The sequence below is a fragment of the Drosophila pseudoobscura genome, chromosome X, assembly GCF_009870125.1.
Source record: "Drosophila pseudoobscura strain MV-25-SWS-2005 chromosome X, UCI_Dpse_MV25, whole genome shotgun sequence".
NCBI classification, from domain to species: Eukaryota; Metazoa; Arthropoda; class Insecta; order Diptera; family Drosophilidae; genus Drosophila; species Drosophila pseudoobscura.
The window spans coordinates 63,565,123-63,591,644 of record NC_046683.1 but is presented as its reverse complement, the minus strand read 5'-3'; the positions used below and the strand labels follow the sequence as shown (position 1 = coordinate 63,591,644).

Below are 26,522 nucleotides of genomic sequence, written 5' to 3'. Positions count from 1 at the left end.
TTACCACAAATCTAATATACCCCAATACTCATTTTGAGTATCGGGTATAAAAAAGGTTTAAACGAAAAAGTCCAACAAAAAAAGAGTCACTGTGTTGCGTGTAGGCCTTTGTATACCCTATTTTGTTAATTTTATATGAAGATGAAACGTGATTTATAAAGACCTTTTCTCAAATTGATATTCCTTAGACATATTTAAGTACATTATTAGTATCTTGTGTATATTTATGTCGATCCTGATACCTACGGAGTCTTGGATGACAAACATTTTCTCAATTCTATAACATCCATTTCACCCAGGGTATGTGTGCATGGAATTAGCAACATGTTTGTGTATGGAACGAGACTCATTGTTGCTAAAGCGAACTGCGGCGAATAAAAATTTTGGTCAAGACCGAAATATACCGAAACATACCGTCTCGTTTAAAAATATACCGTAAATATACTGACACTGGGTACCAGTGCTGCCAGATCTTGAGAGTCACCATAAGCTAGATTGAAGAAAAAATAAGCTAGAATAAGCAGCAGTACGCTTATGTGGATTCAGTTGGCACATTGCGTAGCCTCTCCTTAAATTCATCGAAATTGAACCAGAAAATGTAGAAATTTTGTTTATAAAACACTTTTGCATAGCAAGAAAAAATAGGACAAATCCTATTTGTTAATAAATATTAACAAGTATTACAATACAATCAAATAACAAAAATTGTTTTTACCACATTTTTTGAAGCCAAAATAAGCTAAATGAAATTTGAAATAAGATAGATTTCAAGCCATAAGCATTTCAATTGTTTTTCAAGCTATTTTGTTTTAAAATAAGTCAAATCTAGCTCACAATAAGCTGAAATGGCAGCACTGATTCCATACTCACTTACTTTGCCACTGTTTTTTGGTTGAACTGTTTTGTTTAAACCTTGTTTTAGATAAAAAAAAATAAAAGGGAACACTTAAAAGTAACAAATCTTGTGGAAAATTTATTAATCAATGGGATAAAACTATGTGGGCAGGGCTGAGGATTCTATTTAGCTAGTAATACTCGACGGAATATCAAAAACGAGGAATATGTGTGATGGAATATATTTATGGTATTTCTCGGTATATTTCTGAGCTCAGAGGCTCATAGTGCGACGAAAAAATGAGTCGTAACTTTGCATGGGCTATGGAAAGGGGTATGGACAACAGGCAAAAATAGCCAAGCAAATTGCGAGGTTCGTACGAACCTCACCCCTCACGGCGCGTGTGCGGACATTATACCTTGGAAACAAAATCGGCTTTTGGTCTTCCAAAGGTATATTAGGCAGATGGGGTGGATTTCACCTTGCATGCGTCCAACTTCGTGGCCGTGTTGCCTGTCGTCCATACCCTCTTTTTCTTCCCATTATGTGGAGTCCCGCGAGTCGTCGCGTTAAAATTAATTTTAAAATTATACAATAAAACGCGTAAATTTTGTGAAAAAAACATGTGCAATCTGCTCTCGGTGTTGTTGTTGATCGATGAGCAGTGAAGGACGGTGAGTGCACGTGCGTTTTGAGTGCAACAAAAGTGTTGGAGCAATAGCAGCGGCATCGGCTGCGGCTACGGCAGAGCAACAGCAACAGCAACAAAAACAACAAAAACGCGCTGGCAGAGCGCTAGCAGCAGCAACATCAGCACAAGCAGAGCGAGAGCGAGAGAGCAATAAAGTGCCAATAATAACAAAAAAAGAAAGAAAAGAAATAACAATTGAATTTTTTTGGTTTGAAATACATGTATAATACAGTGGATGGAAGAGGAAGAACAATTAAGAGAAAATTATTAACCAATAAATAATTAAGCGCTGCCCCAAATTCAAGAGAGCGTGTGTCCGTGTGCGTGCGATAGTGTGCGTGTAAGGCTTCGATCTCTGCCTCTGCCAGTGCTGCTGCCGCCTCTCTGCCTGCAGGCTGTTTACCCTCTCACTCTCTCCCGCACGTTTCGGTGATGAAATAAAAGAAGAAATTATCTACCGCTCGCGCGTGTGTCTTTCAGTGTGTGTGTTTTTTTTATATGTGTGTGTGTGTGCTCCCCTGCTCCTGCTCCCACTCCCACTCCCACTCCCCCCCTCTCGTCCCACGTTCCATCCAACTATAATATCCGCGATACTCTCTTTCTTATCAGCAGCAAGTGCTCTCCAACCTCCCCACCACCCCCGAGCGTCATCCAAAAACGTGACTAATGCACTGCTCGCGTAGCCTCTCTGCTGCTGGCGCCGTGGACAACACAACAACAACATTCTATACGGCAGCAGCACAAACATCGGCGTCGGCAGCAGCCTCGGCCAGCACAACGCCAACGTCGAACAAGACGACAACAATGGCCACAACGGGGGTAACGGCGACCACAGGGCAAGCGGCAACAAATGCTAAAGATGGTAGGTTATACTAACTAAAAACTAACAAACCAACAAGAACAACAACAACAACAAAAACTGACCTAGTAAGCGATAGGACCAATCCAATACATATGCAAAGCCAGATGTCAGCGAAAAAGGGAATAGCAAAAGAAAAGGAATGGGAAATTAAGAGAGGAGGATGCTACAGACAGCTAGAGTTCAAGGCGAGCGGGCATACAGTTTGAGCAGCCGGTTCAGTTACTCAGAAACTGTAGTTCAAGGAAATGGCTCTGAAACTAAATGAAAAAGGAGAATTTTGAGCTGAAAATTAAACAAATCAAAGTCCAAATGTGATGAATTACTAAATTCTTGAATATTCACCTATTGCTGGACTGCCAATAGAAGATCTTCGGGGCAGAAAAGAGTATGGGGCTTATCAGAAAATAGAATTCTCTAATCAGATTTATGGAGGCAGAAATTTGCAAATTTCGTACAAAAATCGACTCGTATTTTTAAATATTTAAATTTTTTTTCTAGTCTTTTATACATTTCCACTCAAAACTCGAGCACAGAGACACACAGATTAACTGCTAATCCATCAAGAGCTTAATCTTTAGCATTGTTCTCCTGCTCTCCCCCCCGTCCCTGCCCTCCCCCGTCCGCTGATGTAACTTGTTGAGCAATGCGAATGCGAATACGGATAGATATATATGTATATATATATATGTATGTATATGCTTGTACATAGTAGATGTATGGATTTGTGGCTCATTTCGGATCAGGCCAAAAGTTGTTTAAAGAAAAATTGGTCAACAAAACAAGACTGGGGCGAGGGCGAAGGCGAGGGCGGGAGGCGGGGGCGCGCGATGGCAATGGCGAGGGCAGCAAATAAGGCAAGAAATTAATGAGAGCCGCCGTTGAATGGCAAACAAATTCAAGCATAAAAGCAACAACAATAAAACAAACAAAATATAACAACAACAAACAACAAAACCATAACCAGAAATAGCAACAATAAGAAGCTTAAAAACAATAATTAAGAAATGCTGTTGCCGCAACTGCAAAAATGTGTGTAAAAAAAAAAAATAATGTTTAAGTACCAAAAATTTAATTGCCAAGGCGGAAAATGCGAAGCAATGGAGGGCAGGAGCAGGGGTCAGGGGTGAGGGAGCTTGGAGCATTTTTTCGAGCGTGGCGAAGGTCAGTCCAGCAAAATGCCTGAAGGTCATAGGCATTTCGACGCTGTCGTCACCTCTGAACCCGCTCGAATTTATTGATTTTACACGCAGAAGCAGCAGCGGCAGCGGCAGCCTCAGCCTCAGAAAGCACTCAAAAAAAATACAAAAAAAAGAGAAAAAGAAATCACTGAGAAATGGAGGATGGTAAGGGGAATACCCTTTGCCAGAGATCTTACAGGGAATATCCTTTTTCGGGTAGATTTTTCATTGAATCGGACAAAAAAACAGTTGAGAATTATCAAAACTAAAGATACAGGCCATGGAATACTCGTAGAACTCTGCGCAGTATATATACTGAGATACTGAATGATCTCCGGGCTGCCGCTGAAACCGGAATACCCGTGCTGCAAAAAAGGGTAAACCACACCACATGCATATTTCTCTTTATGCTCTTTCAATTTACCTTTTATTTATGCATATACCCTGACATCTGTGTGAATGGTGCACACACACACACAAACACACACACACATAGGTGTGTTCCTCCTCCAAGTCAGAGAGCGACTTGCGGCAGGGTAGCGGCTTGCCCCCTCAAGTTGTAGTTTTCTGTGGCTGTGCCTGTGTGTGTGTGGCTTTGGCTTATGCCAAAGGCCAAATGCAAAAACCTGCTTTTTTTAAAGCCAAAAACCATAAGAAAACGCCACAACCACCACGATATAAGTCCCCCTCAAACCATGGCCGCCACAAATGTTTAGTTTTATTTTTGCTTTATTTTTTTTCGCAAGAAAGTTTAATAAACTATGCTCACAAAAAGAGTGGCTAAAGAAAGCATGGATAAAACCGTACAATAATAATTAATTTCAAGCAAAAACCCGTCTGGTTTTTTTTTATGGATTTTCCATCATTAGATAACACGCCTAAATATCTAGTCGTTCTTTTCTTTGTTTTTATCCGTACATATGTTGTGTATATTTAGACAATTTTCAAGCAATTTGTGCCTGTTATCACTGAAGGAAACACAGCAAAAAAAAAGAAGGAATGTCTGATAAGATGGCTTGGAAACAGCAGTCATACATTTGTGATTCACTTGAGTGATGTGCATATTAGTGGAGAACAGAATGACTGGTCTGCGATTTTAGACCGAAATTATAAGTAATTGTTGAATGGTTTAATGGTCTAGTGGGGGCTGGTAATCGTCTCTAGTGCGGGTTGAACCCTTCACACAATTAGATGGGCTTTAAGAGACCCATTTGAGGACTTGAAAGCTATGATGAAGCTGTTCGGAGTCAAGAACTTACAGTTTTGTGGCCACTTCAAGTGCATATACCGCTTACAGTTGTGGCATCACTTACCAAATACAGTGGAAGATATCATTCTTATCCGTTTGTACAGTTGCAGATGCACTACTCGTAATGGAAGAGGTTGATCCAAATGCATACAGTTGAAGAATCACTGACTATTACAGTTATAGAACCCAGACCCTTTACTGTTGGAGAGTCACTATGTCTTACAGTTTAAGATGAACTGCTAGCAGTTGCAGAAGAAACACATTATACAGTTTGGGAATCATTGGTACGCCATGGCACAGTTTGAGAAGCACTGAACATTGAATTTGTAAAAACGATAACTATGACAGTTTGAAATGCACTGCCATTGATATCTAAAGAATCAATAACCTTTACAGTTGAAAGGCCACTGCTACGGTCACTGCTATGAAAGTTAACTATTTGACAGTTTGAGAACCACTGAACATTGAATTTGCAAAAAGATAACTATGACAGTTTGAGAAGCACTGGACATTGAATTTGCAGAATAGATAACTATGACAGTTTGAGATGAACTGCCATCTGCCACTGATATCTAAAGAATCAATAAACTTTACAGTTGAAAGGCCACTGCTACGGTCACCGCTATGAAAGTTAACTATTTGACAGTTTGAGAAGCACTGAACATTGAATTTGTAGAATATGCCATTGACATCTAAAGAATCAATAAACTTTACAGTTGAAAGGCCATTGCAGATTGAAAGACTCCCTCCCCCCTCACCATTTATCACAACTAATTGTGGCGCACATAAGACTGGGACTACAAAAACCATTATCAGCAGCAGCAGCAGCACTCTCTCTTCCCTTTCTCCCACTCTTCCCCCCCTTCCCACTCTTCCCTCTCTGCCTATCTCTTATTCCTCATTCCTTATTGACATTACATTTTGTGTTTTTGTTTGCCTTTTATTTTGCTTTTATCAGTTGCTTATCGCCCAAAGCAAATGCAATGCGTTTACCCCAACAGTAAATACTACTATAAGAGAACCAATACATATGTACAAACAAATACATATGTATGTATGTATGCACCTACCTTTGGTGGTTCTCCCATTTCCAATTAGTGCACGGCTCGGAGTCAACAAAAGTCAGGCAAAATGTTTTATAATTTCATTTTAGCAAAAGACAAAAAAGAAAAAAAAACATTCATTGAAGTTCGGCCACCAATAGGCTTGTAGATAGCTTTTTTTCCCAAATATTTAATGATCATAAAAAATAAATACAAATATTCTCGCCGTCTCCCCATATTTGCCAGTGGAGGAGACTTTTGCAATTAGTGGATTGCTAATAAAACATAATGAACAAAATAAACTCGAATGTACACAGCAGAGTGCGGGACAGGGACGGGGGAGAGGGACAGCAGGGAGAGGGAGAGGGACAGCAGGTGTATGGTATTTATATTGACATATCGGTTCGAGTTTACGGTTCGGTTAACAGTTGCAGAAAAGTGGATTTCCCCCAAAGCCAGATGCTGCCAACGCGACTCTTGATGCCCCGTAGTTGGGGGCCTCGAAGGGGTATCATAGATATCATAGACGAAAGAGATGTTCCAGAAGTTGGAAGATGATAAAAGGCAGCGTTTTTCGACACCAAAAGAGCTGGAAAATAACTACTTTTGATCTGAAAACATAAGGGAATCCAAACCTCTTACCTCACTGCCTAAAACTATAGAAATCTGTTAATGATTGCCATTAGAATCTGAAGAAAAGACTTCCATTTGCCCTCTTAGAGGTTGCCCCTTCTTATGACTCTCCTTTACCCGTCTTCTCTGGTTTCTCCTACCCACAGCAATCCCCTCAAATGGGTATCCCTGAGTCGTAGCACTCTATATTTTATTGCTACGTGCCTGGAGTCGTCCTGGACCCCTGGACCCTGGGCTTCATTTGGTGGAATGCATTTCACCGGCTAGCGGCCAACGGCTGGGCGTCATTTTTCAATTGCCCGCGCAACCTGTGTCCCTTCTCCAATTGCCACAGTTGCCTCTGCCTCCGACTCCGACTCCGCTGCTGTGTGCCACACAGTTGAAGTGGCAGTTTGTCATGAGCAGCAGCAGCAGGCCAGGCCAGGCCAGGCCAGGCCATGCCATGCCATGCCATGCCATGCCAGGTGTATGTCTGCTCATCGCATTTCCTGTAGCAGCTCTCTCGCGGCTCTCGCGGGGATTGCAATTTGATTTGTGGGCGACCACGGTCTGCTCCGTGGTCTGCTCCATGGTGGTTATAGTGTGAAGACTTGAGCTAAATTGCCGTGAGAGTTTATGCCCCAGGCCAGACTTATGAATGGGCTTATTGTGCATTTCTTAACAACTCAACTGAGGCATAGACAGGGGGGGCTGTGGAGGGTTGTGCCTCCTCTGAAAGGTGCTTCCCGTGGTAATATGTCAACTTGTATCATTAAAAATGCAAGGAAGTTGCAGGAAATTAACGAATCAAAAGCATTAAGATTGCTGGAGATCTTTTCTCATATTTTAGGGAGAACAAAATCCTGGGAATCGTACTTTTCAGCTGGAAATGTTACTTGGGAGATCTCTTGTGCCGCTTTGGGGATCCTTTTGATGAAGTACGCTTAATATTCAATGTAGATTAGATAGCTAGATGCAATTATTCAAGAAAGGATTGGCATAGATTTTACATATATTATACATTAAATGCCTGACAAAATATTGGAGATTTCTTTTTGAGACAATCTTAATGTTTTTCCCAGCTGGAAAAGACATTTCAACTGGTTTGTATTTGTGGAAAATTATGATATACAATTATTCGGGTTTTTATACCCGATACTCAAAATGAATATTGGGGTATATTAGATGTGGATGTGTGTAACGTCCAGAAGGAATCGTTTGCGACCCCATAAAGTATATATATTCCTGATCAGCATCAGTAGCCGAGTCGATTGAGCCATCTCTGTCTGTCCGTCTGTCCGTCTTTCCTCTGTCCGTCCCCTTCAGCGCCTAGTGCTCAAAGACTATAAGAGCTAGAGCAACGATGTTTCGGATCCAGACTTCTGTGATATGTCGCGTCGTTCGATATTCGCGGCGTCTGCCGGAGGAGAGCCATACTGACTAAGTATCGGGTATAAATGTAGAGTTGCGGTCTCCGCAGCAACTCACAACGTTCCCCCTCGTTTGTTGTTGTGAAATGTGAAATTTTTGACTATTTCCTTCATGGTTCATGGTTCTACGGATAGGTAGAGCTTATGGAAAGCAGGACTCCATTCATCCTCTCAGAAGCCCACCGGAAACCATTCTTTCAGGCTCGTTCCCTATTCCCTAGCCCATGCTATGGCTCTTTGAAAGCAGGGATCAATCTTCCCAAGCCTTTTTGCAATTTTTTTACAAAATATATTTATTGATAGTATCAAAATATATTAAGTTTTTGATAAAATAGGAGACGAAGACGATCTGTTTAAGAGTTTTGAAGGAACAGTACAGCACTGTTCCATCCAACGATGTTTGAAGGCGGCACAAGACCAAGTGGCGATGACGATGAAGATGACGATAGACATCTACGAATAAAAGTGTCGTTGGGTCCAACTGAAGTAAGACATTTTGGGAACTGTCCCCTCCAACGATGATTGAAGGGGGCACAGGACCAAGGCCCATGGACATCTATGAAATAAAAGAGTCCCTGGGTCCAACCGAGGTAAAAAACTGCCGAACTGAGGAAGAAAATTTTGAATTAAATCTTGAAAATAAAACACACAAAAAAAATACACAAAAAAAAACTAACTTTTTATAGGAAACCCGAAACTGTATTCTCGGAAGTGTGAAACAAACTGAATTTTCTATTCGGATTCCTGAAAGGCACACAAAATTCTGACGGAAGACCGAAGTCAATGAATGTGTGATGCCCAAAATATTTGGGAGTATTTGCCACCTTAGGGTATGCCCAAGTTCGGTTTTCGGGGGTCTATGCAACAAATTAATGAATTCCTTTAGGGAGGATGGTTTGCTTTTCGTTTTTAACTGCCAATATCGGCCATATATAAGCACACTTCGGAACGAAAATATATCCTATGGGTTTTAGCTGTTTTTTTGTTTTTTTTTTGTATTTCCCTTTTTATGCTTTTTTAAAATTTATTTTCCTTATTTTTAAAGCTTTTTTTTTGCCATTTAAAGGGGCTTTGGCTTGGGGTTTTTTTAATTTTTAAGGTTTTCTTTCTGTTTCCTGTTTTTGCCCCCCCTTTTGCTTGCCTTCTTTTACACCTTTGCTCAATTTCCACCCTTTTGAAGCTCAATTAGGAGCCACGTTGCCTGCTGCTGTGGCATGACTCACACGCACAATCATAATTGGCCCGAAAATAATCGTATTACTCGCTTTGCCGGCTTATTCCTGCCTTCGGTATTCTGTTGCAAGGTATCTCTTGGCACCTCGTTGCTGAATGTAACCTTCCACTGCCACAGCCACTGCCACTGAATGTGGCACCCACACGTTGCACATACACATTTTGTACGTTCGTTCTTCTCTGTGTGAAATTCCCCAACTAATTTGTCTTACATTTCCAGGGCACACACTCCATTTCCCCCCCTCTCCTCTACACCCCCCTCACCTTCCCTGCCCTCCCCTCCATGGCCTCTTTGCCTTGTCTTCGTCTTGCACTTTGGCGCTGCTTCCGCGCTAATTTGCTTAGCGTAATTTGCATTTTGCAAATGCCATTCCCCCACCAGACCCGCCACCCCCCCGCCCTGCCCCTTGGGCGTGTGAAAAAAGGCAGCAAAAAAAAAAGTCGAGTAATGTAATGTAATGCAATTTGCTGTCAGACTTTAATGAATGGCCCCATGTCCGAATGTTAAGCTCTGTTTACCGAATATTGAATGTCCCCCCCACCCCCCCCTCCCCCGCACCGGCCACGCCCCCAAATTGCTGCTAATTGCGCGAATAAAAGTGGATTCTCCATTAAGGAACCAACGAACCCCCCCAACGAACGTCTGGCGTTCAGTTTTTATGTTCTTTGCTTCATTTGGAATATGAATTTTCACCCTCCCCTCCCCCGCCCCCCCCTGGGACATCTTTTTCGATAGAGACATTTGGCTTGCTGCCTGCCTTCCACCTTGGTGGGGAGGGGCGAGGGCGCCTTGGAAATCAAATGGCCCGTGGAAGCATAAAAGCTGAGAGTCCTCTCCGATGGATAGTGATGGAAACGTGACTGTTTTGGTCGAAGAATTTCCACTGGAGAGCTCTCCAGAGCAAACTCCAATGAATTTTCCAAGGAATTCTCGAACTAAATCTATCACTCGCCACAAAAAAAACCCGCAAATAGTTTTACTTCTCGAAAATATGTATCCACAAATTCCATATTCATGATTCACGAATGCCCATGCCCATGGCCACTCCCCCCCACTCTTCTCTCTCTCTCTCAATGGATACCTTCCCCCACAATTGCGGTGTGGAGCAGCAGAATGTTTCCACTTGAATGCCGTTGAATGTTCTGTGACGTATCTGTATCTGTATCTGTATCTGTGGCGGAAACATCTCCGCCTCGGACTCTGAATCGGACAACATCATCGACTAACAATTTCTCCGTCTCCCCCGTTCCTCCCCCTCCCTCCCCCTCCCCCCGCTCCTCCCCGTTTCGTCTGTGAATTTTTTTGTTGGTTTTTATTTCGTTGCTTAATTGTCGCTTGAGTGTCGCTTCTGTCATCGAACGAATGAATGACAAAAAAATAAACCAAGAAATTTGCAATTTTTTTTTTTTTTTTTTCGTTTTGCGGCATTTCGTTTGTGTTTCCTTATCGTTATTTTCATTGTGTCTCTCTCTCTCTCTCTCTCCCCGATTGAATGGCGAATTTTTGCATATTTTTCAAATTAAATTTCACACACAAAACCCCCCACCCCCCAGCTCCAACCCCCCAAAAATGGAAATGGAATGGAAAATCATTCGATAATTGAGTGCCGTGAAGTTATGCCGCCCCCCCCACCCCCCTACCCCCCTCTCTGATTGATTTATTCCACATCGAAGGAGCAGAATCCGTTGCAGCCGCAGAACAGAATTCCGTTTGTCAATTGCATGCATTCCCCCACCCCCCCCCACCCCCCCCTTTACCCCATCGCATGGCATCTGGGCATCTTCTCAAACTAATTAAATTTGCAACACTCGTAAAGTAAAGGTATGCAACTGATGTGGCATGTCCATTCGAATCAATTCCATTTGCGGGGAATCTGCACTTGCAACAGTGGTTTTAGGCCATAAAAAGGGGGATCGGGGGGAACGGGGGGGGGTTTTGGGGGAGTTACAGGGTGACAGGGAGGGGTGCTAAGAGAAGGGGAGGTAGAGGGTACCCTTTTTGCTTAAGAGCAGAGCCTTTTGCCCCCAAGTTTCGATCCCAAAAAGCGATTCAAGACCAATAAATATTTCAAAACCCTCTAAATTATTCCACAGCAAATATGTCCTCTATAGAGATCCTTCTTCCTCTCCAAATCCTTCTCTAAAAACCTGAAATATTATTTTTCATAATGTTAGTCTATATATGGATGGTTTTCCAGTAAAAAAGGCCTTATAATCTCTGCCTAAGCTAAAGATACATCTGTGTAGCCATCTTAAAGCCATCCCCAGAGATACCTCCCCGATTCTTGGCTTCAAATCTTAAGCAAAGAATGTCAAAGCCTCCATTTAATGTTTGCAACCCCAAGAGAGATTTCTCCTGCCCCCCTAACCCCCCCGCCGCCTGCATGTTTTGGTATTGACTTTCCTGCTGTCGAAATACGTTTCACCGCGAATCAAATAAGCAAAAACCACCGAAAATTTCCAACAATTGTGACCACTGTAAGCCCCTGCCGCCCACATGCCACACATATCGTATCGCGGCCCTGTGGGTGGAGCAGGGGGTGGGGGGGTATGCAACCAAGTGATAACCGCAGCGGAACACGCATCAAATCGAACCGAAAATTCGCACGCTAGTGGACCCAGTGGCACCGCAAAATGTGTGCCACATGCTACAGGCGAGTGCCGCATAGTGCCACACAGTACAACAGAGACAGAGACAGATACAGAGAGGGGAAGAGGAAGAGAGAGGGAGAGGGAGAGAGAGGAAGAGACTACAACAGTTACTATACGCCCACTACCAATTTTCCCCAATTTTCCCCCATTTTCCATTTGGGTTTTTGTCTCTGTTTTCCACACCCGAAACATTTTGCGGTAATTTACCGCAATTTGTAAATATTTAATGAACATTAATTAAATGCAAATGTGCAATATTCCATCTCCCTCACTCCCCGTCGCCCCGTCGCCCCATCGGATGAGCTCTGGCAATCTAGTTTTTTCACCGAGTTTTCCTCCTGAATTTTCTGAATTTATATTTTATATTTATTTTTGGTTCGTTTTCGTTTTTTTCATTTAATTTTACTGCCACTTTCAGGCACACGAAAGAAATGAAAGGAAAGCTAAATAAAGTGTGTGTGCGAGACAGAGAGAGAGAGGGAGAACATTCCAGAGCCGTGTAGCGACCTCAAGATACCCACTGATGGGCGATTTTTAGCTGTTGTTTTTGTTTTTTTTTGGGGGTTTCATATTCAGGGGAATCCCCAAATTCCATGAACGGACAATTTTCTAGAATTAAAACAAAAAAATATAATAATAATATAAAATAATAATAATAAAAATACAATAATAATAACAATGAAAATAAAATAATACTAATAAAAATACAAATATAATAATAATAGAAATATAATAATAATAATAATAAAAATAATAATAATAAAAATAAAAATACAATAATACAAAAATATAATAATATTAACAATATATAATTATTATAAAATTAAAATAATAATAAAAACATAAAAATATAATAATAATAAAAAAAAATTAATAATAAAAAAAAAATAATAATAAAAAAAAAAATAATAATAAAAATAAAATAATAATATAAAAATTACAATAATAATAATAAAAATATAATAATAATATTAAAAATACAAATATAATAATAATAAAATAATAATAAAAATAAAATAATAATAATAAAAATATAATAACAGTAATAAAATTTATCCGATTTTGTAGTTTTTGGTAGTTTTTCTTAATTATAAATTTATGTATTTATTCATTTATATTTTGTCATGTATTTTGTTAGATACGATCTATATCTACGACTCTGCCACAGCGAAGTTTCTTGATCGATTTATGGGAGTAAAATGTGTATATCTATCGATACGGACAGTCCGGGGCAGGCCAAGAAGGTACATCGATAGTGTACTAAGAGTTTGACTTCGGAAAACAGAGGACGTTCGTTGAAAGATATGAACTTTGAAGCACCTAAAACGAAGAATAAATCCTGTACACCATTGAATAATTTGGGTTTTTCTGGAGCAGATTTGTACTAGAGAGATCCCTACGTGGATGTATCCTTCGATTAATAGGGTTTTTGGTGGCCAAGCCAAGCCCATGCGGATTCATCGCATCTACTTATCGGCAGATAATCGATTCCGATTGTGATGATTTTTGATACACAAGATGATAATGATCTCCACATTGTTTTGATCGATTCAAGGGGGTGGAATGTTTGCTTTAGATCTTGTAGCTCCCTAGTTCCAGGGCAAAAAGATTGGAAACCAATACCACCACGTTTGGTGGCGCCTTCTCGCCCCCCCCGAGTCGCATATACCCCCTCTCGATTGCAGGGCACCAAAAGGGGATACAAATAAAGGCAAATGGCAAAAAGTGTAATGTGGAAATTTGTATCTTTTTCAATTTTGCGTAAAGCAACAGCGGGTGCCCAGCCACACCCCACCCCCTCCCTCCATTCTACCTCCATCTGTTGTCCTTGGGCCTCTGACAGGTGTGTGCGTGTGTGTGTGTGTGTGTGTGGGATCTCTCTGCCTTTGGGCTTTTCCTTTTCTGCGCCCAAATGTGCGTAAGAATTTGTATGAGCATTGCGTTTTATCCATTCGCATTTCCCTCTAGAATTTTCCTCCTTTACTCGTATTTCCTTCTGGAATTTTTTATGATTTTTTACTCTTTTTTTTTTGCAGGCAGCAAAACTATGTCTAACGCTTGATTGCGCTTTTCCAGATACATCCCTCCCCTCCCCCCCCCCCCCCCCCTTTTGGAAAGCCTATTATGCCATTTTCTGTTTGTTATTGTGTCTTCGTTTTCCTCTAGTTTTTCCTCTTTCTTTTTTTCTAGGGGGTTTCCATTCCTCCTTACCCATTTTTCTATTGTTTTTTGTGTTGTTTTTTTCTAGGGGATGTCCTTGCCAAAAGTCTAGCTTTCGTTCGCTGGGTTTTCCAGTTTCGGAGAGTCTGTGGGGCCTGTTGGGGATTATCACTTGTTGTGGTTTGTGGCGAGGGAAACTTCAAGAGAACTCCTTAAATCTGCACTTGGAAGCACTTTCTAGGGTATGGCATCAATGGGTGGACTCACACAGGATAGATCTTGGCAAAGATTTGGCTTTTTGGTAGAGGAAAATCCATAATTTCTGATGGAATTTTGCCCCATAATTAAAGACTAATTTTCACCATTTCCCCCTGTTCTTAGAGACTGTTTTGTTGGCCTCTTAATTCCATGGATAGAGTATTTGTAGAGCTGTGTATTTATTGACTCTCGACCCCCCCGCTCTACCGCTCTCCCCTCCCAAAAAACATTGAATTTTTCACAGGATGCTGCTGTTCCTCGGGCCCTACAGCTGTCATCTGTAGGCTGTAATTTGTTTGCTGGTCTCCACTTCTCCCCCCACTTTTGTCACTTCTCCTGCCACGCCCCTGCACCGCCCCTGCCCCTGCTCCAGCCTCTGTTCTCCAATGCGTGGGCTGCTTTCAGCTGCTTCTTGAAATAACAAAAGCACTTGCCCGACTACTGAATACTGAATACATCTATTTGTCTGTGTGTGTGTGTGTGTGTGTGTCTGCCCTGCCAGCGCGTATCTTTTGGGGATATTTTTGGCTATCTTTTTGAGCTATTTTTAAACGCAGCAGCAAAGTCAGCGGCAGCGGCAGCAGGCAAGCGTCTTGTTTTCCAAACAAACACAAAAGATACAAAAATGATTTCTGTTTAATTGCCATGACAGACGAGACTTATCTTTGGGGAAGGGGGTGCCGGGGGCGGGTGTTGGTTTTCGGGGTTTTATGTTCGCTGCTTTCCTGCTTTTTTTTTGTCTCTAAAGTAGATAAAAGATACAGAGATACTTTTTGGCAGTCTGGAACTGTCTCTTTTTTTTTTTAATTAGCCATCATTAAGTTGGCTTCACGCAAAGTTTTTGGCCAAGAAGCAGGGTGGCAATAAGAGGGCTAAAACGCGAAAATGCCTGTCAAAATTAGCAACAAGTTTCGTGGATAATGCGACAATTACTTGACCACAAAATGCGGCAGAATGAAAGAGATTTGGCGGATAGAAAAGGGGGGGTGGGGTGGGGCGTGGCGGGGCGAGGGGGAAGGAAAGAGTCCAAAAGAGTTGGTCGAAAGTAGAGAGAAAGAGAGAGAGACTGGCAAAGAAGTGACTTAAAAGAGCGAAAAAATAAGAAAAAAGAAAAGAAAAAAAACGGAAAAAAGAAGAAAAAAAAGAAAAAAAAGAAGAAAAAAAAGAAGGAAAAAAGTAGAAAAAAGAAAAACAAAAAACTATGCAAAAAAAAAGAAAAAATATACGAAAAAATTGAAGAAAAAAATACGAAACAAGAAGAAAAGAAGACCAAAAATTACGACAAAAAAAGAAGGAAAAATATTAATCAACTTTATGGAAAAAAGTTTGCTTTTCTTTATAGGAAATCTCTGCCTCTTCAACCTCTTTTCTGTCTCCCTCTACCTCTGCCTCTACCTCTCCCTCTCCCTCTCCCTCCTTCTTTTCTTTGTCTTTCCCTCCCTCTCTCTTTCTTTTGCGGCTCATTTATTTTCGTTGCTAATTTTTGACATTCTGTTGCTCTTCACAAAAGATATTTTTTGCGAGTATTATTATTACCCTTTTTTCTTAAGAGGGTGTCTTGATTATTAGAAGAGAAAGAAATGAGAGAACCTTAAAATGCCTACCGATAGATCTGTACACCGGTATTTGGTTAGAGGAATGATTTCATAAATAAAACAATAAATAATACTACTGGTAGAGTGATAGAATTACGAGTGCTACGAGAATACGACCCCCAGAAACACGTTTGGCAAGCGATAAGGAAAGTGTTAGAATAATCGCTAAAAAAAAAACAATTTCTATGAGAAAAATCACAGAAATATGGTTAGAAAACAAGTTTTGATGGGGAAAAGGTATAATTTTTACAAGTTTTCGAATGGAAAATGTGTTCATTTCATGGGATTATGGATAATCCCAAAGATATCTCTCATTTGTTGTAGAAAAAACCTTTTCTCCGAAGAGATTTGCAACAAAAATGGCTTCAAGCTTGGAAATTTCCATGTCTACTGGCACATCATAGGAATGGCTTTTATAGGAATAAAAGCTTCCAACTTCTAACATCATAGGAATGGCTTTTATAGGAATAAAAACTTCTAACTTTTGGTAGAAGAAAAACCTTAATTTCCAAGGAGTTTTTGACTCCAAAAGTCTATGGTTTCAGGGCTTTCAAAATTAAATATATTTTCTTAAAGGGTATCCCCATGTTCGGATCTCTCTCTCTCTCTCTCTCTGGGTGTGCGTGTGTTTGATTCTTTTCGGTCAACTTTTGTTAGCATCTTAATATTTATTTGTGATTTGTTTTTGTGTTTTTATGGGTCCGACACGGACACGCGTTTTCTGCTTAAATTCACAAATTGACAGGCGGATTTGATGGCTATATCGTATGTGTATCTGTATCTGTAGCTGTATCTGTAGCTGTCTGTAAATACGTGTATCTATTGATATATATTTTTTTTTCGGCTGGTTTCGCACTTGCGGCCATAAATTTGCTTGATTTTCCTGCTAATTGACAGTCTCATGAGAGCGGAGCAGATCGAAGCGGAGAGCTCAATTAATTTCGGTGGCAATTGAGGCACGTGTTGCGTGGAGGGGAGCGAGCGTGGAGTCGTGTGGAGCTGTGCATGTGGCGTATACTTGATAATTGTTGACACTTGTCACACACGCGCCCGTCACAGAGGCGGCAGGCAATGCAATCGGAAAGGGAATGATGAGGGAAAATGCTTCGTGCAACAGAGGGGGCGAAAGGAAGACTAAAGAGAGAGAGAGAGAGAGAGAGTCAGGGCCAAGGGCAGTAGGGGAGAAAGCCCAAAAACTCTAGGAAAACAAAGAAAATTCGTTCAATAATCAATATTTCGGGGAACAAAGGAAAGAAGGCAAGCAGCAGGATCGGTTAAAGCAGTGCATATAGTAGTTACACACACAAGCAGTGCAAAAAGAGCAGATATGTGTAGGATGAGCAAAGAAAGCAGTGCAACAGGCAGGCATACACGTACAAAGCAGTGCAGATTGCAGTTCGCCGAATGCCACTAAAGCAGTGACTTTTTCCCGCGACCTGCCTGGCGCCTGTCTCTCTCCATCTCTCTCTGACGCCCCTCTCTCTCTGCCTCTGTCGCGCCGCTGTCAATCATTCGTTGGTGCCACTGGTCTCGATGGCATAACCCACTTATTAATGGTTTTCCAAGTGTTCCATCACGCGTTACGCGTTACGCCAGCACCCATTGGAGCCTCTCCAATGACACGATGGGGCGGGGGGGTTGTTCTTTAATTTCTTAATAAACCTCAATCATTGATTGGAGGCGGCAGGGCTTGTGACAGCTGCAGGCCTCCGCCGAAAGTTGATGAACTTTGGCTTCGCTGAAATTCAGTGACCTCCGCACAATAGACGCCGCTCCAAATAGACTTCCTCTGCTGCACAATGACTCCCAAACTGTGGGGCGAAAACAAAGCCCGGGAAAACTCTGTTAAGGGGGGGGGGGGGCCTCTGTTGATTGTGGGTTTAGTTTTAAAGTCACAATTTTCTTTTCATAAAGTGAGTCGTCGTTTCGTTGTTGGCTTTCAATGGAGCAGGCAGCACCCCACCCCACCCCCCACCACCACTGGCTTCTGCCACAACAATTGCGGCGTAAAAGCGTGAAAATGGCACACACACACACACACACACACCCACAAAAAGGTGAAGGAAAATGCCAGGTTGCAGGGGTCATGGAAAATTGTCACACGGCAGGCAGGAACTTGAGCTCCAGAGTTCAGGAGACTCCCCCCCGCCCCTCTCTGGCAGGAACCAGCTTTTGATTTGAAAAGAAGTTGCACAGTGGTTGGAGACGAGTGAAAATGCGTTTAAATGATGGGTAATTTATGCACCTGGCAACCCTGGACGGCCCTCTGGAGAGCCCCCTGGACAGCCCTTTGGACACTGTGGCATGCGATTTTCTGTATATTACGTTTATGAAAACGGATGTTGCCGCTTGCAGTTTAGTGCACTTGATACCCCTGCCACATGCCGCATGCCACATGCCACATGTGTGGCAAGCGCGTGTTTTGTATACTAAAAAAGGTATACCTTTGGTCCAGCCTGCCCCTTGTGCCCCTTGCCTTTCCGCTGTGGCCCGTGGCCCGTGCCTTTTGTGTGAGATTTGAGTCCGAGGGCAAGGACCCAACCCGACGTCCGACGTCCGACGTCGTCTTCTTCTGGTTTTCACAAAAGGAGTATCCTTTTGCCTTTTCATGCACAGACACAGACACCAGTATATGTGTATATGTGTATCCTTGCCGCATTGTGTGGCGTTAATTGAATTACTCTTGTGGCAAGCAAAATATCATACTGCCACAGAAAATTTTAATTTCATTTTTCACTCAGAATCCAAATCCGAATCCGAATGCGAATGCGAATGTGATTTTTATTTGATTTGATTATTCAGCTAAAACGAAAGAGGGCGAGAGAGAGAGAGAGAGAGGAAGAGGTAGATGTATCTGTATCTCGCTTTGTCTGCAGATTTATGCAGATATATTTCGCATTTTTTGTATTCATTTTTTTTAAATCTAATTTATGCTTACTTTGTATTTTGTATTCGCTTTTCGAATGTGAAAGGTGTTTGAATAATTGTCATGCCATTCACAGAAGAATCACAGAAGAATTATTGAATTTTAAATATAAATTCCGTTCTTTATTGGGTTCACGGGCTCCAGAAGGGAATTCCCAACCTTAGCTTATGATAATCGAACCACAAACAGTATCCCCCCCTCCTCGTTTTAGCCAAAATGTTGGAAACTGGAATAAAATAACTAGCAAATAATCCAAAATACTCTCGCAAAGTAATCCCCAAACAAAGCTACCAGGGTTTCTGTTGCCAAATACTTTCTTTGTAAGCACTCTCCCACACAGGACACTCCCTAATTGATGGACAGACAGACACACAGAAAACGGGTTGTTCAACACTAATCTCTGACAAGGTTTCCCAGGGAGCCAGAGAGACAGAGAGAGTCAAGTGCCAAAGGATTTGTACTGCCAAAGTGTTTAATAAAAGGATAGAAAAGTACACAGAATGGAGAAACAAAGACAGGGATACCCTAGGAAGGGTACAAGATTGATTCAAAGATGGAAAAACAAATCCGAAGGGTAGCTGTACTCCGTTTTTAGGCCTGAACAGTGTTGGAAATCACTGAAAACACTTGAATATATTTTGAATTGAATGAAAAATTGAATTTTTTTTCGTCCAAAAGATAACTTAATTTGTCAAGAAACTTGGAACCTTTTGGTGGAAATATCTTTGGAAATATACAAATTTTAAGAAGTGTTTTTTTACGCCCAAAAACTTTTTTTTTCTGTTTAAAATTGTAGTCGGGAAAAGCTTGGAAAAAAACGAATCAAGAATATATTTTTTATAGGTTATTATATTTTTTTTGGGGACTGCAAGCCCTCAAGAAATACCCCCCAAAATACCCTCTAAAAAACGAAGGGACACCTTGTCTGGGGCTGTCTGAATTTTGATCTTCGGTGGAGAGTGGGGGCTGCCAGCGATTTGTAGCACAAAGCTTGGGGAGACACACCGTGTGGACACCACATGGGGCATCATGTTGATGCCAAAGCAGAGGTATTTTTTGGCCACTACCAAGAGGTTAAAGGGTGAAGGGTGAAGGGTAAAGGGCGCTTTTGTTGTGCATAAAATATGTAATTCAATTTATATACTTTTCTGTTTTCTTTGTTTTTTCTCGGTTTTCAATTAGAATTTCAGATAAGTCCCGACTTTGAAGTCGAGTGTCACCACAAGTGCCACGCCCACCCCCCGCCCCCGACCCCTCGCTGACCTCTGGGCAGTGACTGGGATTTCCCTCCGCCTTTCAGGAGCACATTAAACTTTGTTGAGGCTCCCTGGAATTAGTGCAAACAGACGCATAAATAACGAAACACCTAAGACTTTTCGTATGCCCCGTGCCCCGTGCCCCGTGCCCCATGCCACCGTCTGTGCTGTGTGTCTGTGGTGCTAATATCTGCTTTGGTGGCAGCATTAAATGCAAATCTCCCTCCGCATTGATATGCTAAGCAGATGCGCGTCTCTGTCTGGGGCATTCGTTCTATGCGAAGCCACAGGGGGGTTGGGGGTGGGGGCATGTGCCACACACACATTCGACTGATTTAGATGAGGATTTAGATCTTTAGACATTCGGTTTTCGGTCTTGCGTATTGCATTTTGAGTGGGAAAACAAAAATAATCTTTGATTTGGTGGCAAAAAAAAAATGCCCAAGGAAAGGGATTTACAAAGGATTTGAGGGTGGAGCAAATTAAAATCACAATACGGAAATTGTTATTCGATGGAAATCTCTATAGAGGAGGCTATACATATATTATTCCACTGAAACTGAAGATTTTTCTTCAATTTCAGGAAGATTTTTACTGCAATGAAATAAATAGTGGATAAACCATTTTCAAGTGGGTTTGGCTATAAAATCTAGAGCAGAGCAGTATCCACAATATCCTATTAAAATTCATCCATCCATGAAATGTATCTACCAGGGACCGCGAATAATAGTTATGAGTTATTATTATAAAAAAGCCATCAAGAAAAGTGGCGAAAATAAACATGATATTTTTTACGGCAAATTTCAAAACCGACAAAATTTTGATATGCACTTTTTTTTAAATTTTTTTAAATTATTAAAATTAATTTAAATGATAAAAATTACAAAAAAATTTAAATAATAAATATAATAATAATTTAAAAAAATTTCAAATCTAATAATAATAATATAAAAAAATTTAAAATATAACCATAATATTTAAACAAAATTTAAAAAATGTTAAATATAATAATAATAATCTTAAAAAATTTAAAATATAAAAATAATTTTAAGAAATTAACCAAAAAAAAGTTCAACAAATAAATCTTTTATCTTCATTTGTTCTATACAAATTATAATCGTTAGGGTCCCTGGTATCTTCCCCAATGAAGTACTAATAAAACCCATTCGTAGATCTACTAATTCCAAATATTTCGATATTTTTCCTATAAAAAGATCCACTCTCTTGGTACCTTTCGCTGCTTCCACAGTTACCCGATCTGCCCCCGATTAAAGCCCCTATCCCATGCCCGACCCTAACTCCTTGATTTCACACTCTCGTATTGCAATTTTCCATTTCGCATAGACCATAAAAAACACGCAAGAAAACATTCCCCAAGAACCACTTTTTGCTAGCATTCCTTCATAGACATTACTCATCATCTCTGCCCCTGTTCCTGGGCTGGCTTCCCATTGGAATTTCCACGGGTTTCCCATTGCCGTACCCGCTGCTACCAAAATAATGGGATTCGTGTTATAATTCTTCGATTTTGGCCAATGAATGTGTGAAAATAGACAAAACTTATGCTCTGCATTGGAATTTCTGTTTGTTTTCCTTGATTTTCCCCCACTTTGGCCACTTGTTTTTTTGTGTGTCTGTGTGTGTGTGTGTGGGTTTATTTTTAAAACATTTTACCAAATGTGGAAAGTTCTGTGGAGGAGTTTTGCCTTGTGCCTGGCTGCTTGATTTTCCTGGCCATAGAGTCAAGTGGCGGCAGGACCAGGAAGTTTCCTCCGTCATTAGGCCAATTGAAAAGTTTTTCCCGTCTTTTTGTGTGCCTTCCCCCCATCCCCCCATCCCCCTCTCCCAATGATGACCCAAATAATGAAGAGAGCATCGGGAGAGAAGAAAAGCAGCTTTTCTGTCGCTCAATTGAGTCAAAATTTTAGTGGGCAAAAACTAAGCAAGTGGCCGAGAACAGAGAGGGGGGTTTGGAGGGGTAGATATTCACACAATTTAATTAAATTATGAGGAAAAGTCAGTTGGAAGTTGACAAGAACTTAAGTTGATATCAAAAATGTTGTAGAGCAAATTAGGAATGAAGTTTCGTGGAAGACAAAGGAAATGTTTGAAGATTCGAGGCGAAAGAAATTCGATTAATATGGAAATCTCTTAAGGAAGGAAATATTTTGTGGAAATGTAGGAGTTTACAAAGATATTGGAAGCCCAGGGAATGAGAGTTGAGAGGGAATTTTTTACTTGCTTTTTACTAAAAAAAAACTACTACTGCTAATGGAAATTTAGGGGAATTAAACAAAAATATAATAGTTATAAATTATAAAATAAAATATATCCATCAAATTTATGAACTTTTTAATAAAAGAACTCAGAAATATGCTCTGAAAATAAAATTTTAGGTTTAAGGAGAGAGGAGTCTCGCGCGTCATGCAGTCGCGCCCTTCGGTCACTCGGAAAGTACTTGAAAAGTGAATGGGATGTTTCCTTTGGGCTACTTTGTTGTTGTTGAATCATCAGAGTTTTTTCACCTTTCATCATTTTCAGATCCATTCAAATTTGATTATAATCATTGCAAGGAATGTCGCTAGGCCCAGCTTGACGGCCTTTTAGCTACCTTCCTGGGGAGGCAACCTGTTTCTCACTCTTTCGCTCCCCCCCAGCTCTTTTCCTGTGGCGCTTCGTCTCCTGCCACTACTATTATAGCCCCGTTTAATGTCAGGCCAAGGCAATTATTAATTCTAATAAACCGTCCTTCGAAGGTAGATGCCTCCAGCCATTCCGAGGCCCCTTCCTGCCATGCCAGACCCTTTTCCCCCTTGAAACCTCTCGCTAATGATATAATTTTTCTTCAGTTAACTAATTGAATACATTTGCTAAAAGACGAAGAAGAAGGCGTTTCCAAACGGTCGGAGGGGGGTAGGATTGGTTCTATCTGTGTGTGGGGCATAGATGGAGCTGCCACCACTGGGAGGTGGAACATGGAAACACATGGCAGGAGACGACACACACACACACACACAGACACAGACACGCAAAATGGCAACAAAGATTGTTAATAATGGGAAACAAGCGTAGCTACTGAAGTTTCCACTCTCCACGCCACTTGAGCGCATTCGACAGGAGGGGGTTGGGAGGGGAGGAGAGGACAGGAGGATGCCCCACCATCGTGACACCATGCCTTGCCCCCCACTCCCCCTTTCTGCTGGAAGAAGTTAATTTGCAGAGACGGACGGGCACACGCAAAATAAAGGCAAGAGCACTAAAAACGGGGCAGAGTGCTGCGGCGCAGGTTGTTGGTGGGGCATGCCACACACACACACACACACAGGCAGGCAGGCAGGCAGGAGGAGAGCAGGCGAAAACCTAAGACAGAGACGAGCACACAAAACGACATTCCCGTGGCAAATGATAGAGAGAGCGAGAGGGAGGGGGAGGGTGGAGAACGGTGGCAGGAGTATGCCGTTGGGTGGGGATGGGATGGGATGGGATTTTGGTGGGAGAATGAACGCATTACAAATTCCATTACTTTGAGCAGCGAACATGACCTGATTTTTATGTGTATGTATGTGCCTGTGTGTGTCTGTGTGTGTGTGCGCGCGCGAGAGTGTAGTGTATCTTCGTGTGCAAGTGTGGGTGAAAGATTCTGCGGGAAAGAAATTAGGCAGAAAGACAAGAAGCGGCAACAGACTGCCACAAGAAGGCTTACACTGAACAAAAATGAGCGATACAAGAAGTATAGAAGGGGGTCCATCAGTTATTATCGGAATAAAACCGATTCAATGTTTCCCCTGGGGACGGCCGGCTCCTGGTTTTGCATTGTTTTTGCTGTGTTGGGAGAGCAGAGCCGTCGCGACGTCTCAATTGTCTTATCTTTTGATCTGCATTTCGTCTGCGAGAGCTTGCATGCCATAAAATCACCACTCGGGCGATTGCTTCGTTTCATTCTCGCTCTCTCACCCATGCGCCAGCCTCGGCTGACTCCAGCTTTCGGGTCTTGCTTGCGAAAAACGAAGTTTGCTGTTGTAGCGAGCAAAAAAAGACCCCGAAAACAGAGCGCCCGACTCGACTGCACTGCCGACTCTTGCATTTTTATTGGAAGTTTCTGTTGCTCTCTCTCGACGCTGACCGCGACTGCATTCCTTCTCTGCTTCTGTCTATGGCTCTCTCTCTCTCAGTTACAGACGCGATCAATCATGTTCTAAGCTCTTCACAGTGGCAGGCAGCAGCATTGCTTTGATGAAGGGAATTCCTTGTTGAGAAAAGAAGAAGACTGTACATGGGTCTCTTTGGGAGTCATTCCATGCAGATTTTGAGAGATCTTGTGTTTGGAAATGTTTTCTTTTAGAGGGGGGAAGAGGCTACTCTTTAGGGCTAGGGCTGCCGGTTCTAAAAATACTTTGCAGTTGATTTCCAGTTAGTTTTTCGCTCAGTGTATTGTTGTGTGCGTGCGTGCATATTTGAAACACGTATTGGGCAGAGCTTCTCACACCACCCCCTCTTTCGCCCCTCTCCGCTGCTCTGCTGCTGCTCACGCCTTCCTGCTGCTGATGCTCCCCCCCCTGCCCCTCTATCTGCCCCTCCTTTTGGCCAGTATATCCTTCGTTTAGGCCACTTGTCGAGTCACGTAGCAAAAAGTTTTAAGCATTGGCACTTGCGACGTGCAATGGCTACCTCCTGCCCCCCCCCCCCCCCCCCCCCCCCCCCCCCCCTCCTGTTAGACACTATCCATCGTACTCTTTCCTTTGGCTATCACTCTCTCTCTCCCCATCGCCTCCCTCTCCCTCTCTCTCTCTCGCCTTTCTGCCCATCTTTGGGGCAATCGCAAGGCAATAAATTAACAAAAATGAATGGATATATGGGGTTGGGGGCATTCACTCGAGTGGCTTCCACACAACTCAATCTGCTGTCGCCCCCCCCCCCCCCCCCTCCACCGCCACCCCCTCTTGTATGTGTGTTGTAAGTAGAGTAGGCCTCTCAGAGGGCGGGGGGGTGCTGGTGGCAGGGTGTGTGTGCTGCAAAGTGCAGTGGGTTATTGGCGCACTTTTATGACCGGCACAAAAATAGCTTGTCGCACGATTTCTGTCGCCTTTCTCATGCCTCATTTGGTGCTGCTCTCGACCTTTGTCCCCCACTCCCACCCCCACCCCTATCCCTCTCGACTGTCCCCTTTCCATAGCCAGCCATAGCCGTCTCTTATCGTTGTGCTCCTTTTTGCAGGACATTTTCACAATGAAAAGTGTCACAAGTTGGGCGGATGGCCCCCCGAAGGCAGCTGCTGCCTGGGTCCACAGTGCACTTTATTCAATTAAAAAATATCGAGAGGCGGGGTACTTGAGGAGGGACAGCGGAGGCTCCTTCGACATGCAAATTGTTGTAAATGTTGGCCCAAAGGCAAATTGTCCAACCAATTATGATTGTCATGAGGCAAGACGGCTAATGGGAGGCGCCGGGCAGAGAAGAAAGAAGGCTTCAGTGGGCCCAAGAGGCTGTGGGGGGCACGGGCGGAGGTAAAAGTGGTGCTCCAAAGGTTTTGCGGATTGTGGATCGATTGTGGGAGACACACTGACACAGTTTTTCCCCTCGCAGCTTAAGGAAAATGAAAGGAAAATTGAGAAATCCAAAGGAAAAATACCTTCAAACCAAATCTTTGAATACAGATATTTTGTACTTTTCTGTCAATAGCTTTGCCCCCAGAAATCCCAGATTTTCCCAGATATCCCAAAATATGGATTGGTTTAACAATATTTGCAGACAGTGCCGCCTGAGGTTCACATCTTCCGCCGGCATTGATCTCAAGAGTACGCCGGATACGTACAATACCATTCGCAGTAGAGACGCTGCCGAAGAGGAGGATTGCTGGTGGAAAGTGCCCATGTTTCTATTGATCTGTGGCTGCGTTATCATTATCTTGTTGGCATGCAGCAACCTCTGTGAATATCTTGCGTGGCTGATGAGAAATTTCAAGGTCCCAGATCTAGTCTCCGATGTCTGCGATTTCGAAGAGTCCAACCGGTGCCGGGAACCGCCCGTAGCATCAGTGAGAGCACCGCTGAGAAAGCAAGAAAAGAAGGAGAAGTGCTGCTCTTGTTGTGGTTAAAAGAAGAAACATCAAACAAATTAAAAAAATTATAATTTTTAAAAATTTGTACAAAAAAGTTTATTTTAAAAAACCATTTATTAAAAAGTTTATTAAGAAAAAATTAAATAAATAAGAAAATAAATAGAATATTAAAAATAAAATATATATATTAAATAAAATATATAAAAAATAAAGTATATACAAAATAAAGTACATAAAAAATAAAATTTATAAAACATAATATCTATAAAAAATAAAGTATATACAAAATAAAGTATATAAAAATAAAGTATATAAAAAATACAATTTATAAAAAATAAATCAAAAATATAAAAAACAATTACCAAAAAACAGCTGCTGACAAAAAAGTTAAAACTAAAATATTAAAACGAAAAATAAATGAAAAAAATATTTTAAAAATAAATAAATTATAAAAAAAATGAAAAAATTCAATTAAAATGAAAAA

At 41.7% G+C, this 26,522-nt stretch overlaps 1 protein-coding gene and 1 long non-coding RNA gene across 5 annotated transcripts in view; one reads left to right on the top strand and one right to left on the bottom strand.

Annotated features, from left to right (window-relative positions):
• Positions 1 to 1,293: 1,293 nt before the first annotated feature.
• The window catches only part of Eip63E (cyclin dependent kinase Eip63E), a 112,868-nt gene continuing 87,639 nt past the window's right edge, over positions 1,294 to 26,522 (top strand). For 3 of the 4 annotated variants that reach the window (XM_033385505.1, XM_033385504.1, XM_033385503.1), the window contains exons 1-2: positions 1,294 to 1,509; positions 2,136 to 2,388. In XM_033385505.1, coding sequence (XP_033241396.1) covers positions 2,193 to 2,388 — 196 coding nt within the window. In that variant the 5' untranslated portion in view covers positions 1,294 to 1,509; positions 2,136 to 2,192. The remainder of the gene's footprint in view (positions 1,510 to 2,135; positions 2,389 to 26,522) is intronic. The other variant, XM_001352832.4, reaches the window with a different exon arrangement.
• LOC26533465 (uncharacterized) lies at positions 8,175 to 8,709 on the bottom strand. The gene is made up of 2 exons (XR_001453340.2): positions 8,578 to 8,709; positions 8,175 to 8,506 (listed from the first exon to the last, which is right to left on the bottom strand). It is a non-coding gene; the product is annotated as an uncharacterized lncRNA (long non-coding RNA).